The sequence below is a fragment of the Periophthalmus magnuspinnatus genome, chromosome 6, assembly GCF_009829125.3.
Source record: "Periophthalmus magnuspinnatus isolate fPerMag1 chromosome 6, fPerMag1.2.pri, whole genome shotgun sequence".
Taxonomy (NCBI): Eukaryota; Metazoa; Chordata; class Actinopteri; order Gobiiformes; family Gobiidae; genus Periophthalmus; species Periophthalmus magnuspinnatus.
Window position 1 is genome coordinate 32,437,915 of NC_047131.1, and position 17,149 is coordinate 32,455,063.

Here is a 17,149-nt window from a genome sequence, read left to right on the forward strand (position 1 = left end):
GTGCTTTCTCTTCAGTGTCGTGTGATCTGATCGGCTGATTTAAACACATTTTGAGGCGGTAAATCGGCGCGTCAACTCCCTTACACGTGTTTACTGCTCTGAAGAAGTCGGACTGCAGGTGGCGCTGTCGTTCTACTGCTCCGAGTTGAAAAATGGCGCTAAAATGTGTTTAAATCAGCAGAGCAGACACATGCAGCAATATCACACGACACTGAAGAAGAAGGAGCAAAGTGAAGCCCAAACTGTCGACGTCTGAACATGAGAAGTGTTTAGTTGTTCTGTTTATTCCTAAAGGTTAAATCCTGCAGTGTGGGATGTTATTTCAGTGTGAAGTGACTGTTTGTCCCAGAGGAGGATGGTTTTATACATGTAAACTGCTCCCTCTGCTGGAAGAAGTCTGTCATTGCAGGTTTTTATGATGAAGTAAATTGTAGTTAATATAGTCGTATAATAGTAGTTAGTAAATGTGTCTCATGCCACAACCAGAAGTGAATGTCGTCCCGGAACGTCACTGATAAAACGAGCTGCCCCAACGTTTCATTTACATAAAAGTCTAGTGGATTTCGTTTCAAAATATTGGATTTGAAACTTGAAAGAGGTTTTGATTCACTGACCTCGCCTGTTAATTAACTGAAGCAGATTTATGCTAATTTGAAAGTAATTTGACTTGAGAAATAAAGAAGACAGTTCAGTTTTTGTTTAGTTTTTTTCTTTTTGGAGAGTCTATCACTTTGTAAATATGTTAAACTGTTTTTCTGTATTTCCTGAGAGACGAGTTCAGTTTAAACGTGCTGCTCTTCTTATTTCAGCAGACACAGAAAGAGGTCTGACCCACCGTCTCGACGCCCCCCCGCCCGTCCCACTGACGTCCTCTGTATGGTCCATCCGTCTCAGCAGGGACACGGGGGACACGGGGGGCACGGAGGACACGGGGGGCACGGAGGACACGGGGGCACTCCTGAAATGGGCTCCCCAGTTCTGGGTCACTTCAGTCCCCGTGACGTGCTGCGCAGTCGGAACCACCTCCCCGTGGACAGCCCGGAGCGCAGGAGACGCACGGGCCACGGGAGTCTGACCAACATCAGTCGCCACGAGTCTCTGAAGAAGATGGAGAGCCCGCCCATCCGCCGCTCCACCTCGTCGGGCCAGTACACGGGCTTTTCGGACACGCACCATCACCACGGGGGCAAAGGCCTGGACCCGGAGACCATCGCACAGGTCAGCGTGGGACGAGCGGCGCCCCGACCGCAGCTCCCTCCACCATCAAAGCCCTGCCCCGCCCTGTAAAAACATAGTCAGTCCCTGTCTTCTGCTTCCTCTGGCTGCATCTGTGTCTGTGTCACACGCAAACGAGTCGCTTCACAGGCAGACGGCAGGGAGCATGGCACGACACCGGGACTTATCAGGCCGTCTCAGTGTATCTGAGTGAAAACTGACTCATTAAGCACCTAATATAATATTGATTAGTAACTTCTAGAACAATGGCATAATTGGCTGAATTTCAGTCATAAAGAGCACTTCAAACTGTGCCGGGCTGTCTGCCTATCAGGAGCATGCTGAGCTCTTTAATCTTTCATTATCTTTTTGTTCAAAGTCTATAAACTTATAACTGGATCATAAATCCTGACTCTTTTACCTTGTGATGATTCAGTGCATGATCAGTGAAAACTCCTGGATTAACTATAAAACTGCAAACTCAGCACATTTCGTCCTTTGCTCTTTGCATGCTCTTTGTTTCAGGTCAGGTCTTATTTTCTCATTAATTGCTCTTTCTTCCTGTCACACACTGTAGGACATAGAGGAAACCATGAACACTGCCCTGAACGAGCTGCGTGAGCTGGAGAGGCAGAGCTCGGCCAAACACGCCCCCGATGTGGTGCTGGACACTCTGGAGCAGAGGCAGAGCGGCGGGGGTCCCGCCCACGGCTCCGGCGAGTCTCTGAGCCCCATCCACGGAGTCCTGCTGCGGCCCACCGCCCACACGGAGCCCCCCATGCGCCGCAGCGCCAGCTCCTCCAGCGACGCCATGAGCACCTTCAAACCCGCCGTGACCCCGCGCATGGGAGTCCAGCTCAAGCCCCCCGCGCTGAGGCCCAAGCCCCTGGTCATGCCCAAAACCAGTCAGGCTCCACAGGGCCCGGCCACGCCCACTCAGGACCCCCTGGACAAGTCCTGCACCATGTAGCACCTCCCACCTGGAAGTACTCTGAGACAAAATACTACGAGAGATGTGTGTTCAGAGGACGGTGGGTCTAAAACCAACTAAAGCTGAGGGGACGGGCGGGATCGAGCGGGGACTCTGTGGGGACCATGTGGGACTGTGTGGGGATTGAACTGGGACTATGTGGGGACTGTGGGGACTATGTTGGGACTGTGCAAGGACTTTATGGGGACTGTGCAAGGACTATACCGGGACTGTGTGGGGATTCAGCAGGAACTATGTGGGGACTTTGTGCGGACTGTGTGGACACTGCCGTGATTGAGCGGGGACTGTACAGGGACTATGTTGGGACCTTGTGTGGACTATGTGGGGACCATGTGTGGACTGTGCAGGGACTTTGTAGGGACTATGCAGGGACTGTGCCAGGACTGTGTGGAGACTATGTAGGGACTATATGAGGACTCTGTGGGATTGCAGGGACTGTGCGGGGACTATACAAGACTGCCAGGACTGTGTGTGACTATAGAGGGACTGTGGGGGACTGTCTGGGACTTCAAGACAATATGGGGACTCAGTGTAACTCCCGGGGCTGTGCGGGGACTATGTAGAGACTATACGGGGACTCTGTGGGATTGCAGGGACTGTGTGGGGACTATACGGGGACTATGTGGAGACTCTGGGAGACTGTGCAGGGACTATGTTGGGACCTTGTGGGGACTGTGTGGGAACTGAGCAGAGACTATGTGGGGACCATGTGTGGACTATACGGGGACTATGTGGGGACTCTATGGGGACTGTCTGGGGACTGTCTGGGACTGCAGGGACAATATGGGGACTCAGTGGAACTCCCGGGACTGTGTGGAGACTATGTAGAGACTATACGGGGACTCTGTGGGATTGCGGGGACTATACGGGACTGCGTGGGACTATAAAGGGACTTTGTGGGGACTGTTTGGGACTGCAAGGACTATATGGGGACTCTGAGGAACTCCCGGGACTGTGTGAGGACTATATGGAGACTCTGTGGGACTTTGCAGGGACTATGTGGGGACCGTGTGTGGACTATGTGGGGACTCTGTGGGACTGTGTGGGACTTTCAAGGACAAACCCACCAGAAAAAATCTATTTGTTGACAATTCCTTCCCAGAAAATGTGCACACACAGTTTTGTGTACTTTTAGTCAGTTTGTGTTGGCGATTTTCTTTCTTGAAACAACAAATCACGAAGGCTTCCTTTAGAGTTAAATAAAACCTGCCACTAAACATCTTTCCACTGCTTGTTTACCTTTTAAACTAGAACGATCTCACCGTCGTGTCACACGAGCCACTGGGCGAATATAATATTTACGATAATCGAGGTGCTGCAACTCAACGGATGTAAACAGTTAAACTCGTAATTTAAGGTACTTTCTTAATACATTTGTGGTACTGATAAACCAAACTTTTGTATTCACTTGTTAGCATAGCATCTTTCCATAATCGTGCAAATGTACAGAAATAACTATATAAATAACATTTTAACTATTATTGCCTGGAATGGAATATAATGGGTAAAACCACTCGAACTTTTCATTTAAGTATTTTCAGTTTGTCTTTAAATAGTTCCAGATAATGCAGAATATTAAAGCTGTATAATGTGTATCAATGTAAAAAGAAAAATACGACGAACCTGCAATATAGAATAAAGACTATTACAGAACAATATGTACTTTTCCGCTTGGCTTCACCGACCCAAAGAGTAAACGAGCCGCAGCGTTGTGTGTATAGACTCATGGCGTCCTGTCGTGGGAGCGCCGTAGCCATGGACCTGATGACTGTTAGTGTAAAGACTAATGCTAATGCTAATGCTAATGCTAATGTTGTGTTCTCTCTGCTCCTCGCGTCGCTCTATCTGCTATTCTTAGTTCGCTAACGCTAACGCCAAGAGCCTCATCAAACAATATGTGCCACAATTTCAAACGTCTGACTGTGAGCCTCGTTAAAGTCGAAGATAAAGTGTTTGTGTGGAGCGTTTCACAGGTGGAATCCGAGTTTACACCATCACTGACTTGACAATGTGTGAATAAAGATTACTAACTTGTATTATTTTTATAATCCTAACATTTTATTTTATTTTTCAGTGTAGAAAAATGTAGAAATATTAGCCCACAGTTGTAAATATCGTGCTCTCGTCACCGTAACATCACCAAACGTTGGACTCTTGGCAATAAGCTGCTCTGTGGTGGTCTGTACTTGTGAAAGTGCCTTTTTAAAACGATAGAGGACTCTGTACAAGACTCTGTAATGTCTATAGAGAAAATATAAAGCAAAGTAATAATTTCATTCTACAGCTGATTCATTGTGACATTGCACTTTGTGTAAATATGTGTAAATACGGCATGTTCCATCATGTAGAGACTCTGGGACCTGTAGCTCAAACCATGTCTTTCTAATAAAGGAAATAGTTTGTTGAATTGTCTAAAGCTTTTTCTTTTCTTGCTTTTTTTTAAACAGATGGAGCCACAGACTTTATTGTATTTATTTTGCATCATTGTTTTACAGCAGCACATTAGAGTCTTTATATTATGATATTTTCTGATCAGTTTTAATGTTTCCTCGTCACACACAGACCTGGAGTTGTGTTTTGTTTCATTCTCACTCGTTTAAACACAAACCTGCAGATTTAGGATTTGAGTTTTTCTCACAGTGAGAAAATAACACTTTTACTGTGAATCATAAACTCTATAGATGATGATTTAACAGATCCATGATGTAGATACTTACTGTAGAGTTATACTTCAGAAACAAAGTGCATCAGACCCAGGATGGCCTTACAGCGCCCTCTAGTGGTTCATCCTGTGCAGGACAAAGAGGCAGGAGCTTCACATTTTACAACAGAAATTGAAAGTTTAGGGGGGTTTTTTTGTGCTCAGGTGATTTTTCTACGTCAGTGCTGTTTTCACGTTGTACATGTTTCAGTCTCTTGTGATTTAAAGGATTCATTTGAATATTAACGCGTCAGAACGTGTCCTTGTGTGGATTGTGGTGGAGCTGCTCTGTGCTGAGACTCTGGGAGGTTTGACAAATGCCTCTTCATCAGTTCTGATCGTTCCAGATGTGATTCATGTGAAGATGAGTCAGACTCTGACGTCATGTGACTCCGATAAAAGGAGCCACGGTTTAATCCCAGGAGACGGCTCCACTTTGCACTGAGAAAATCAAACACTTACAGTTTATATAGAAACCGTTTACATGTAAATATTAATCATTCATAATTATGTGAATAAACTGGTCAAAGTATAAAAGTGTAATTTGTGACAGTTCATGCAGGACACTTGTTTTGTTTTATTTTATACGACTCCACTTTCTCTTTTGTGCAGCTGTGTTTTTTTTAAATGTGTCAAATGTGATAAATATATTTGACTTATGAACTGATTCAACAAGAAAATGTCAAACGTTTATTGTTTCGGTTCAAACATTTTCATTGGGACAAAATTCAAAATGAAATGAACGGATTTTTAATGGAGGAATATAATCTATTTTTCATGTTTTGTCCATTATATTTACAGTCGTTTCACACTTTGGATCATTTGGATTTTTATTTACAACATGGAAATAAAAGTCATCACTATAAAATGTATAAAACACAAGTATGGAGTTGTATGTAGTTGTATGTAGTTGTTTGTAGTTGTATGTAGTTGTATGTAGTTGTATGTAGTTGTTTGTAGTTGTATGTAGTTGTAGTTGTATGTAGTTGTATGTAGTTGTTTGTAGTTGTATGTAGTTGTAGTTGTTTGTAGTTGTATGTAGTTGTATGTAGTTGTAGTTGTATGTAGTTGTTTGTAGTTGTATGTAGTTGTATGTAGTTGTTTGTAGTTGTATGTAGTTGTAGTTGTATGTAGTTGTATGTAGTTGTTTGTAGTTGTATGTAGTTGTAGTTGTATGTAGTTGTTTGTAGTTGTATGTAGTTGTAGTTGTATGTAGTAGTTGTTTGTAGTTGTTTGTAGTTGTATGTAGTTGTATGTAGTTGTATGTAGTTGTTTGTAGTTGTATGTAGTTGTAGTTGTATGTAGTTGTTTGTAGTTGTATGTAGTTGTAGTTGTTTGTAGTTGTATGTAGTAGTTGTTTGTAGTTGTTTGTAGTTGTATGTAGTTGTATGTAGTTGTAGTTGTATGTAGTTGTATGTAGTTGTAGTTGTATGTAGTTGTATGTAGTTGTAGTTGTTTGTAGTTGTATGTAGTTGTTTGTAGTTGTTTGTAGTTGTTTGTAGTTGCACTAAACAGTTACGCAACAACCACAAATGAAACAAAGTTCAGCGCTCACTCTGATTATAAACTGTAGAAAAAGGAGAAACACGAAACATCACCTTCAGTTTAACAAATATCCAAACTGAAATGTGTGTGACGACTTAAAGCAGAGTTCTATAAAGTTCTGTAAAGTTCTGTAAAGTTCTATAAAGTTCTGTAAAGTTCTGTAAAGTTCTGTAAAGTTCTATAAAGTTCTGTAAAGTTCTATAAAGTTCTATAAAGTTCTAAAAGTTCTATAAAGTTCTGTAAAGTTCTGTAAAGTTCTGTATGTCCTGCACAATTTCCCTCTTGACCCATAAAAACATTTTCCACAGGTGCCGTCCCAACAAACAAACAAATAAAATAATAAAGTCAGCCGTCATTCACACGTCGTATTGTTTTTTTCTGCTCTTGCTGCTCTCGGTTCTTGGGGCTGGACACAAAACAGAGACAGAGTTTGTGACAGGACGGACTCATTCTACTAAAACTTAACATCATAAAATTTTACAAAAAAAAAAAAATCTTAAACTTTTCACCTCGATCTTGGACTTTTTTTTTTTAGGTTTAAAATTGTACTTCCTGTTTGGAGATCATGACATCACACGGACCAGGAAGTGAACTGCTCCAAAACTCCACTAACGCACACAGACAAATAGAAATATAAGAAAACACATTTATTTAGCTGAAGTCATGTTTAAAGTATCAGAAAAATTGTGTTTCTTACGTGTAAATTGTACCAAATGTTTGAATAACTCCATGTGTGTTAGAACTTTCTGTCATTTTCAACATGTTTTTCAACTTTTTTTTTGCAAAATTGCCTCTTGATTGTTATAAAACTATCATTTACAACAAATTTTACCCCATTAAATGAAGCCAAAATGAGTAAAAACCTGTGATTTAGCTGAACTTTACCCTCAGCACGAGCAGGAAATCACAACACACTGAGAAATGTGGTTTGTGTTTTCATCCAGTCCCACAAAAACATCCTGGACAAACTTGAATGTGCGCTCATATTTCTTCAGGTGCAGTGTGTTGAGCGTGTGGAGTGTGTTGCTGCCCCCTGGAGAGCTGACATAGAACTGCACCTGCACGAGACGATCAGTGGAACAAACACTCAGGATTAAATCTGTTTAAATTGTTCAAGGTCAGTTAGATTTTCTTTAATTAAGCGAATGGCAAAAGACAAAATGAACGAACAACAGCAACGTTTCACTTTTTTCAGACACACTGACTGTTTATATCACATGTGTCAAACTCAAGGCCCGCGGGCAAAATGTGGCCCTCCGCATCATTTTATGTGGCCCCCAACAGAGTAAATTAAAGGTGTGATGGTCTTAAAATGTCAGGAGATACGCAGTCACACAGCCATATTTTTTATTTTTAGGCAAATACATATGCAATATTTGTAACTTGACTAAGCAATAAATACAAAAACAGTGAATTAAAAAGTTTAAAAAGTACTTAGATTTATTTTACATCTGGCCCTTTGAGAGCAGACATTTTGCTGATGTGACCCTTGGTGAAAATATGTTTGACACCCCTGGTTTATATAAATGGACAGAGCTAACCTGCTAGCCGCCGCAATCCAAACAGGAAGTGATCATGGCCGCACTTCCTGCTCCATCGACTCTGGCTCCAATTCACTTTCTATTGAAAAACTGTCCCCTCTCTCTGTCTCTGCTGCTTCAGACTCATTCTGGTCTTAAATGTTCGTATTAACCCTCTACATGACCCTGGGGTTTTTATTTCACTATTGTGTCTGTAAATCAAGATATGAACATTAATAACAGACAAATCAGGTCCTTCTTTCCCCGAGGTCGCTCCCGTTAGCGTTAGCAACAGGTTTGATTGACAGCGTTGCTAAGCGCCTGCTCTCTGGACATCAAATACATGAAGTAAGATGTATAGAATTATGTAGTAAAGAAAATAAAAGTGAAATAATGCACTACAATATTTTTCGACAAAGCAAAGAGCGGCTACTTTGAGGATTTGTTGTTGTCTATTTTATAAAATAGTACAAAAAATATTTAAATTTAGTTTTTCCACAGATCTTACTTCATTTATTTGACATTTTCTGTGTGAATAAAATGTAGAAAGTTGTAAAAATAAAGACAGAAAAAAGCTTTGAATGAGTCTTTGGACCACTAGTGTGTGTTCTTGTGTTTTCACATGTTTATATTTTTATTCGTCGTAATCTCTTTATGTTCTGCGATGTCTGGAAGCTTCACGGAGCCCCGCCCTCCTCCGCTCCACGCCCGAGTCTCGGCGCTGTTCACTGGAGTCAAAGTGGCTCTTGGTTTGGTCCACGACTTACCGTACGTTTTCAAGGCCGTCTGAAACACAGCAGACCGTTAAAAAACACCATGAAAATGTATTTGCACGGTCCGATCAGAGTACTGTGTTCTGAATACTTTGAGTACTTTCACGTAGTTGCACTTAAAAGAGTTGTACTGTTCTGTAAAGACGTAACGTAGGATTAAAAACAGCTTTATGTTTGTTTCACTGTTTGTTTTTTGTTTGTTTATCACTAACTGGAGGAGGAAAGAAGGAAAAATCTCGCCGGCTTCACCGCAAAAGCTGAAAATTCAATTCTGTAACCGGATAAAACCCCGAGACACAAACAAAGTAACGTGTCTACTCCATTCAGTGAAGAGTCTCGAGAGAGAGCAGCTCAGGGCCACAGTCGGCTGTTCATCTCCATCTCAAAGACACTGACCACAACTTTAAAGAGAGTGAGGGTCAGATCTGAGCCACAGAAAAGAAAAGGTTTGAGAGGAGAGTTAAAGACGATATTTGTGTTGGTCTGACCAGAACTGAAGAAGAAACGACTTGTTGGAGTGAAGACGTTTGGTGCTCGTCCAAAAATATTTGTCCAGTGACAGATTTAAACTTCGTCTTTTGCTGTGGATCAGTCCTGGACGACCGAGGGACACAGACATTTTCTCATTAATTCTGTTCAGTTTGAAGCCTCCATTTTATGATCAGGTACCGCCGTGTGTTCCTTTGATTTTAGAAAAGTAACTCTGTTCAGAATACCACCAAATGAACAAGTAACTGCACCAGAATAAAGTCAGACCTGTCACGATCACACAGTTTGAAGCTCAATATATCACTGAAGTAAATATAGAAAATAAACTATAATATTGAAACTGATTTCTGCCACTGACACAAAAACTCAAGAGCAGATTTAAACCACAAAAAAATATTTTAAATCTGCAATATTGTTGAAAACATCATGAGCTGCAATAAATAAACAGCAGAATGAGACAGTTTAGTGCTTGTCTCCATGTCCATGTCACTGGGTCTACCAGGTTTACTGATAAATAAATAAAAAATAACTAAATAAATAAATATAAATAAATAAATAAAATTAAGAAAATGAATAAATAAAAATAAATAAATGAATAAATAAATACAATTAAGTAAATACATAGAATAAAAATAAGTATATAAATAAATAAAAATAAATAAATAAATAAAATTAAGTAAATAAATACAATAAAAATAAGTAAATAAATACATAGAAATAAGTATATAAATAAATACAAATAAATAAAATTAAGTAAATAAATCAAATAAAAATAAGTAAATAAATACATAAGAATAAGTATAGAAATAAATAAAAATAAATAAATAAACTTCTCCTGCCTCAGACATCTACAGTCTCCTCTCTCTCTCTGCACAACTCTAGGACTCGTTAGGACAAAACTTATTTTCCGTGACAGTTTGACCAGTGCACAGTGGACCACATCTGTGAGACGAGTCGACCGAGGACAGTGACAATATTAAAGATGAACCAACTCTGTAAAAATTTAATGGCGCCGTAGCTTAGCACAAAGAAACATCAACACTGAACTGGAGCTCTGTGCTAAGACTGAGCAGAGGATGCAAACTTCTACAACAGTTTGCATCGGTAATGAGTCACTGAACATATTTATTCAACCTTTTACATCTTAAATCTGATCATAGAGACAAAAAATAACACAAAATTTCACATTGGTGCAAAGAAAATGAACACAAGACAAATACTGACCCCAAAAGACATTGCTCCATCTTAATTTATTGAACAATAAATCAATACAGTGATTATCAGGACAGGCCTAATCCAGTTACTCAAAGTTAGTAATCTGAGCACATGTAATCTGAGTACATGTAATCTGAGTACATGTAATCTGAGTACATGTAATCTGAGTACATGTAATCTGAGTACATGTAATCTGAGCACATGTAATCTGAGTACATGTAATCTGAGTACATATATTCAGTTACTGCAGTAACACGATGGAAAAACGGAGAGAGTGATTAGAAATAGTCCTACCTCAGCAGCCCCGGCCCTGCGCTCCCACGTGAGGATACTCTGCTGGAGCTTCCTGTGTTTTTCCTTCATCAGCATGTACTCGGTGGTGTCGGGGGCCTCGTACTCCGCGATCTGGCTCCGCAGGCGCTCGTTAAGAATTTGGGCTTGAAAACATTCGTCTTGCGCGAGTCGAACTCTCTCCTCCAGCCTCAGCGACTTCTGCTCCTTCTCTGCGATCTCTCTCTCGATGTTTGATAATTCCCTCGTGGCTCTTTGCAGTTTGTCCTGTTTGGGAATATTACCATGTTGTTAATTGTTACTTTGGAGGTGTGATGCTAACTGGAGGCACTGCTCCGTCTGAGGGTCTGTTAGACTTTAATCTGAGTTTTATTTTAACACGATCTGACCAGAAAGACTTGGTTTAGTTGGAACTACGACAGGAGAGCTGATTTGTGCTGTTAAACGAGTCCCTCAAATAACATCAGTCACAAGCTAGCATTAGCATTAGCATTAGCATTAGCCAACAGTTTTTCAGTTAGCTTGGATTGATCACAAACTCCTGAAAATGTGCTCTTTAAATCCATTTTGTGTTTTTTTCTCTTGAGTTTTCAGACTTTTTTAAAAACAGTTTTGGTGTCTCCATGGTAGCAGCTGAACTTTCCACCATAGACATACATGTAGAACAGCCCCAGTGTGACGTCACTGCGCAGTATCGATACTTTGGGTTTCCACTTCCATATGACAAAACCAGGAATGACCTCTGACCTTATAAGAATTAAGCAGGTGCTGTGTTTTTATGTTGTTGACAAGAACTTCATCCAAATGTTGGTCGTGATGCTCCTCACGGACGTCCTGGAAAAGATCCTGAAAGAAACGTTTTTAAATCACTCAACTGTTTCAAGAATAAAAATACAAAAACTATTTAGAAAGTCCATGTCACGCTGTTTTCTGATCTGTTTTAATGTTTCCTCACCACAAACAGACCTGGAGTCACATGTTTAACACACAAACCTGCAGATTCAGGCTGAGTTCTTCTCTCAAAACACTGAAAACACTCTGTTCCACCTTGTGATGTCATCATGTGGTGATACAGGAAGTGCTCCACTGTGTTTTTAAACTCCACACACCTTCATTTATAGAATCATTTGGATCATTTCACCTCAAGAATTACCACTTATCCTGACTGAACTAAAGGTAAAAGGAGCTGTTCACTTGAAAATTACCACTTGATGACATCACAAGGTGGAACAGAGCGTTTTGAGCGTTGGAGATGAAACAGACTAATAATAATAAAGTGTTTTTGATGAGGTAACACCATAAAAACTTAACTTTAACCTTACGAGAGTAAATTTTGCGTAATCATTTTGTATTGTTGCTTAGTTTAAAATGTTCCACAATTGAGTTTTAACGTCTGTCGCCAAGGAAACAAGTAGGCGACGCCATCAGGCCAAGTTACAGGCCAGATCTGTGGAAAACTGAGCCAGCAGGAGTGCATGTTTTTCCAGGGATCGTTGGGTAATATTTTTTACTCCTGTTTATTCATGTGTTTGATTAAATAAACTAATAAAACTAAAAAAGACGAGTTTATGGACGTGTTTAGCGGCATTTTGATACTTTGCCGTCACATCGTGCTGGTGATGCTCTATGTGTATGTCTGTGGTGGAATGTTCAGCAGTTTCCATGGCGACACAGCGCACACACGAGCAAAAAGTTTTAAGATCGTCTGAAAAAAAAAGTGAAATGTTTTTAAACGGCGCGTTTTCAAAAGCCTGGGATCAAGTGACTAACGGAAAAAACTGTCGGCTAATGCTAATGCTAATGCTAATGCTAGCTTGCGGCTGTCGTGTTATTTCAGAGTGACTCATTTAACAGTAAAAATCATCTCGGCTGCTGCAGTTCCACCTGACTCAGCTCTTTCAGGTCAGATTGTGTTAAAATAAAGTTCAGATTGAGTCAAACTTGAGTAAAAGAGCCTCAGACAGAGCAGTGCCTACAGTTAGCATCACAAGGCAAAGAATAAGGCAGTGTAGCTTTAATGTTCACACATAAATAAACACAAACACATGATTAGAACTACAGTTTTTTTTCACCTTGTAGTCGTTCTTCTCCAGGTCTTTCCTCTGCTGGAGCTGCTGTCGGAGTTTCTTCTCGTAAACCCTCATGGACTGAATCTGCAGACTGCACTTCTCCATCTGATTCATCTGGAGGAGGAGGAGGAGGAGGAGGAGGAGGAGGAGGAGGAGAAGAAGAAGAAGAAGAAGAAGAAGAAGAAGAAGAAGAAGAAGAAGAAGAAGAAGAAGAAGAAATAGAAGAAGAAGTAGAAGAAGAAGAAGAAGTAGAAGAAGAAGAAGAAGAAGAAGAAGAAGAAGAAGAAGAAGAAGAAGAAGAAGAAGAAGAAGTTTAGTCCAAGAAGAAGAAGAAGGAGAAGAAGAAGAAGAAGAAGAAGAAGAAGGAGAAGAAGAAGAAGAAGAAGAAGAAGAAGAAGGAGAAGAAGAAGAAGAAGAAGTAGGAGAAGAAGAAGAAGAAGAAGAAGAAGAAGAAGAAGGAGAAGAAGAAGAAGAAGTAGGAGAAGAAGAAGAAGAAGAAGAAGAAGAAGAAGAAGCAAACGTTTAGTCCGAGAAGAAGTAGAAGAAGAAGAAGAAGAAGTTTAGTCCAAGAAGTAGAAGAAGAAGAAGTAGAAGAAGAAGAAGAAGAAGTTTAGTCCAAGAAGTAGAAGAAGAAGAAGTAGAAGAAGAAGAAGAAGTAGAAGAAGAAGAAGAAGAAGAAATAGAAGAAGAAGAAGAAGAAGTTTAGTCCAAGAAGTAGAAGAAGAAGAAGAAGAAGTAGAAGAAGAAGAAGTAGAAGTCAATGTACTTTAAGAGTAAAAAGTAAAAGTATTTCATTTGTTAAAGTGTAAATGTAGATATTGATTCAAAATGATGCATATTTTGTGTGTACTGTGTGTTTTACCTTGGACTTGTCCTTGATGTACTGCTGTACTTTCTCGGGCTCGTGTACTTTTACCTTGGACTTGTCCTTGATGTACTGCAGTACTTTCTCAGGCTCATGTACTTTTACCTTGGACTTGTCCTTGATGTACTGCAGTACTTTCTCAGGCTCGTGTACTTTTACCTTGGACTTGTCCTTGATGTACTGCAGTACTTTCTCGGGCTCGTGTAGATCCAGTCTTTTTTCTTTCAGAGGTTTAACGAGTCTCCGTTCAAACTCCGCCCTCGTCTTCTTCACCTCCTCAGAGCGAACGTCGGCCTCTTTCATCACATCCTGAGAAAACGAGAAGAAGAATCAGACCTGTGACCGGACTCAAAGTGATAAACACCACTCCACAGAGATCTTCTTCTCTAAAACTGAAAACACTCTGTTCCACCTTGTGATGTCATCGTGTGGTGATACAGGAAGTGCTCCACTGTGTTTTTAAACTCCACCTTCACTAGAATCATCTGGATCATTTACCACTGATCTCGACTGAACTAAAGGTAAAAGGAGCTGTTCACTTGAAAACTCCTCTCCTCCTCTCCCTCTCTCCTCCTCTTGTCTCCTCTCCTCCTTTCCTTTCATCCCCCTCTCCTCCTCTTGTTTCCTTTCTTCCTCTTGTGTCTTCCTCCTCCTCTCCCTCTCTCCTCCTCCTGTCTCCTCCTCTTGTCTCCTCTCCTCCTCGTTTCTCCTCCTCTTGTCTCTCCTCCTCCTCTCTCCTCCTCTCTCCTCCTCTCTCCTCCTCTCCTCCTCCTGTCTCCTCCTCTTGTCTCTTCCTTTCCTCCTCCTCTCCCTCTCTCCTCCTCTTGTCTCTCCTCCTCTTGTGTCCTCCTCTTGTCTCTCCTCCTCTTGTCTCCTCCTTTCCTCCTCCTCTCCCTCCCTCCTCCTCTCCCTCTCTCCTCCTCTTGTCTCCTCTCCTCCTCCTGTCTCCTCCTCTTGTCTCTTCCTTTCCTCCTCCTCTCCCTCTCTCCCCCTCTCTCCTCCTCTTGTTTCCTCTCCTCCTCTTGTCTCCTCCTCTTCTCCTCCTCTTTGTTTAGTCTGATCTGTTCACTTGAAAACTCCCACTTGATGACATCACAAGGTGGAACAGAGTGTTTTGATCTTTGCAGATGTGACTAACGACACATTTTACACTTCACAGATTCAGTTTCTTCTTCTTCTTTTTTTCATAAACTTGTTTTTCATCGACTCAAACATAAACTCCAGACTCTGACCCTGAGATGCTCCATTTTTCTTTCATATTTGCGTCTCATCTTTTCTTCTTCCTGCTGAGTTTCCAGAACTTCACTTCTGAGGACGTAGTTCTTCTGTTGCAGCGTCAGCTCTTGTTCAGGTTGTGGTTTCTGCCTCCACCTGCTCCGCCCCTGATGGAGCAAAACCAACAAATGTCAAAGAATTATTGTCAAAAGCAGCGTCTTTTTAAACTTACTCCATGTTTTGTTTCCTGGTCTTCAGCGGAGAGGAGCTCGTGAGGATCTAAACGACCGAGGAACTGCTCCAACATGTGGTTTTCTGCCACCAGGGCGGCGACGCGGCTCCTGTGGGTCAAGAGAGACGCTTTTTAGATGTAGAAAAAGCAAAATGTAAACAAGTCAGGCACCGTACAAAAATGTAATATATGAATGGTTCAAACGCATTTGGAAAAAAAAGAAATAAAAATACAGGTGTTTTTTTTATGTAGAAAAAGTAATATCTAAATAAATCAGCCACGATACAAAATACTAAATATATCAATGGTTCAACTGCATTTGAAAAAAAAAAAAAAAAAAAAGAAAAGAAAAAAAGAGGGGGAATATGTTTCTACATAAAAGAAATAAAAATAAAAATACAGTGCTTTTTTATTTTTTTATTTTTATTTGTTTCTATAAATGAAAGGAGTTTGAAAACACTTTTAGATTTAGATTTAAAAAACTAATTAAAAAAACTGTTAAATTTACATTTATGTAACATATAATTCTGTTAATGTCACAGTCGAGTTGTGGAATTTCTAAAAGTCAAAACCTTAAAGATTTAAAAATCCACAGAGAAGTCGTCTTGAATCAAACGTCTGGTTTATTGAATCATCTGCACTCGACTGTCAAAGATCTGTGTCCTGAGGGTCGTCTCACCCTCAGCTGAGAAATCTAAACAATACAGAGTTTTTATACCAAAACAATCCAGTTTAGTCTGATCCAAGTGTCTGGAGGACGCACAGAAAAGACATAAGAACAAAACAACAAAACAGATGATTTTATGAAGGTCAGAATGATCCATAATTATACAAATAAAGATTTATGCTAAAGACAAAACAGGGAAGAACAAACCAGTGACAGGACAGTGTGGGGTAAAAGTATTAAAGTACTGTATTTAAGTATAAATATATACATTTTAAATGTCTGTACTTTACTTAAGTACATTTTAAAGTACTTTTACTTGAGTACATTTGAGAGCAGTATCTGTACTTTCTACTCCACTACATCTTTGAACTGGACTGAAAAGTAAAAGTATTTTTATTTGTGTGAGACCTGCAGAAAAGTCTGAGGTTTATTTTTAACACAAAACAAAAATATACAAATAAAAATAGAAAAAAAACATTGATTCAGTCGTTTCTGTTGAACAAAACTTTATCAGAATCAGCACATTTGAAGCTTTAAAAGACTCAAAATCTATGAAATACTTTTACTTTTTACTCTTGAAGTACATTTTTAACCTGGTTCTTTAATACTTTTACTTTAGTGGATTTTTTCATGTGATACTTTTACTTTTACTTGAGTATTTTTTGGCTCAGGTATCTACTTTTACTCAAGTAACAAGCCTGAGTCCTTCATCCCCCTGTTTTTTTAACCCACATTATTATTATTATTATTATTATTATTATTATTATTATTATTATTATTATTATTATTATTATTATTATTATTTAACCTTGTTCACAGCCAAATCTTGATCTTTTTTTTTAATCATGTTTATAAATCTGACTTTTTATAATTTACGTGGCATTAAAAAAAACAAAGAGGAACAGAGACTAAAATAACAGCACAAGACAAAAGAGCGTCACATCTGCACAGAACGATAAGTCTGTGGTGAAACTTCATATTTCTGTTATAAAACCAGTTCAAAATGAGCTTCATAAACTCATATTTACGTTTTCTGTTCGACTCGGATGCGCAGAGCCTCTTTCTCTTCTTCTGTGACATTTTCAGTCCCTTTTGCTCCAGTTTTTCTCACATGATCGTCCTCCATCTTGGTTGCTAGGGTAAACTGAAGCTCGGGCGCGTTGCTAGGGAGAGCGCCGCTGTGTGGTCGGTGCCCGCGGTGCAGGTTCATGATTTTCTCTCGTGTGAAGCTTCAGTCCAGAGCTATGTTATATTAAAATCCACATCCTGCTGCGCGTTCCTCCAGATTGCAGCTTTTACAAACATTTTGGACACGTCTGACCTGTTTTGCGTCACGTCCTCGTGCGTAAAAGCGTGCGTAA

At 40.1% G+C, this 17,149-nt stretch overlaps 2 protein-coding genes across 7 annotated transcripts in view; one reads left to right on the top strand and one right to left on the bottom strand.

Moving 5' to 3' along the window:
• srgap1a (SLIT-ROBO Rho GTPase activating protein 1a) overlaps positions 1-4,610 on the top strand; it is a 142,275-nt gene extending 137,665 nt beyond the window's left edge. For 2 of the 6 annotated variants that reach the window (XM_033967676.2, XM_033967677.2), the window contains exons 21-22: positions 810-1,218; positions 1,793-4,574. In XM_033967676.2, the coding sequence (XP_033823567.1) occupies positions 810-1,218; positions 1,793-2,185 (802 nt within the window). In that variant the 3' untranslated portion in view covers positions 2,186-4,574. Of the gene's footprint in view, positions 1-809; positions 1,295-1,792 lie in introns of all 6 variants that reach the window. The other 4 variants (XM_055222624.1, XM_055222625.1, XM_055222626.1 and 1 more) reach the window with 4 other exon arrangements.
• Positions 4,611-8,430: 3,820 nt separating this feature from the next.
• ccdc113 (coiled-coil domain containing 113) lies at positions 8,431-17,096 on the bottom strand. Its single transcript, XM_033967599.2, has 8 exons — positions 16,817-17,096; positions 15,122-15,230; positions 14,907-15,056; positions 13,834-13,983; positions 12,813-12,923; positions 11,488-11,586; positions 10,744-11,007; positions 8,431-8,758 (listed from the first exon to the last, which is right to left on the bottom strand). Exons 1-8 carry the CDS (start codon positions 16,996-16,998, stop codon positions 8,591-8,593), a joined length of 1,233 nt encoding a protein of 410 aa, XP_033823490.1. The 5' UTR covers positions 16,999-17,096; the 3' UTR covers positions 8,431-8,590.
• Between the last annotated feature and the right edge of the window lie 53 nt (positions 17,097-17,149).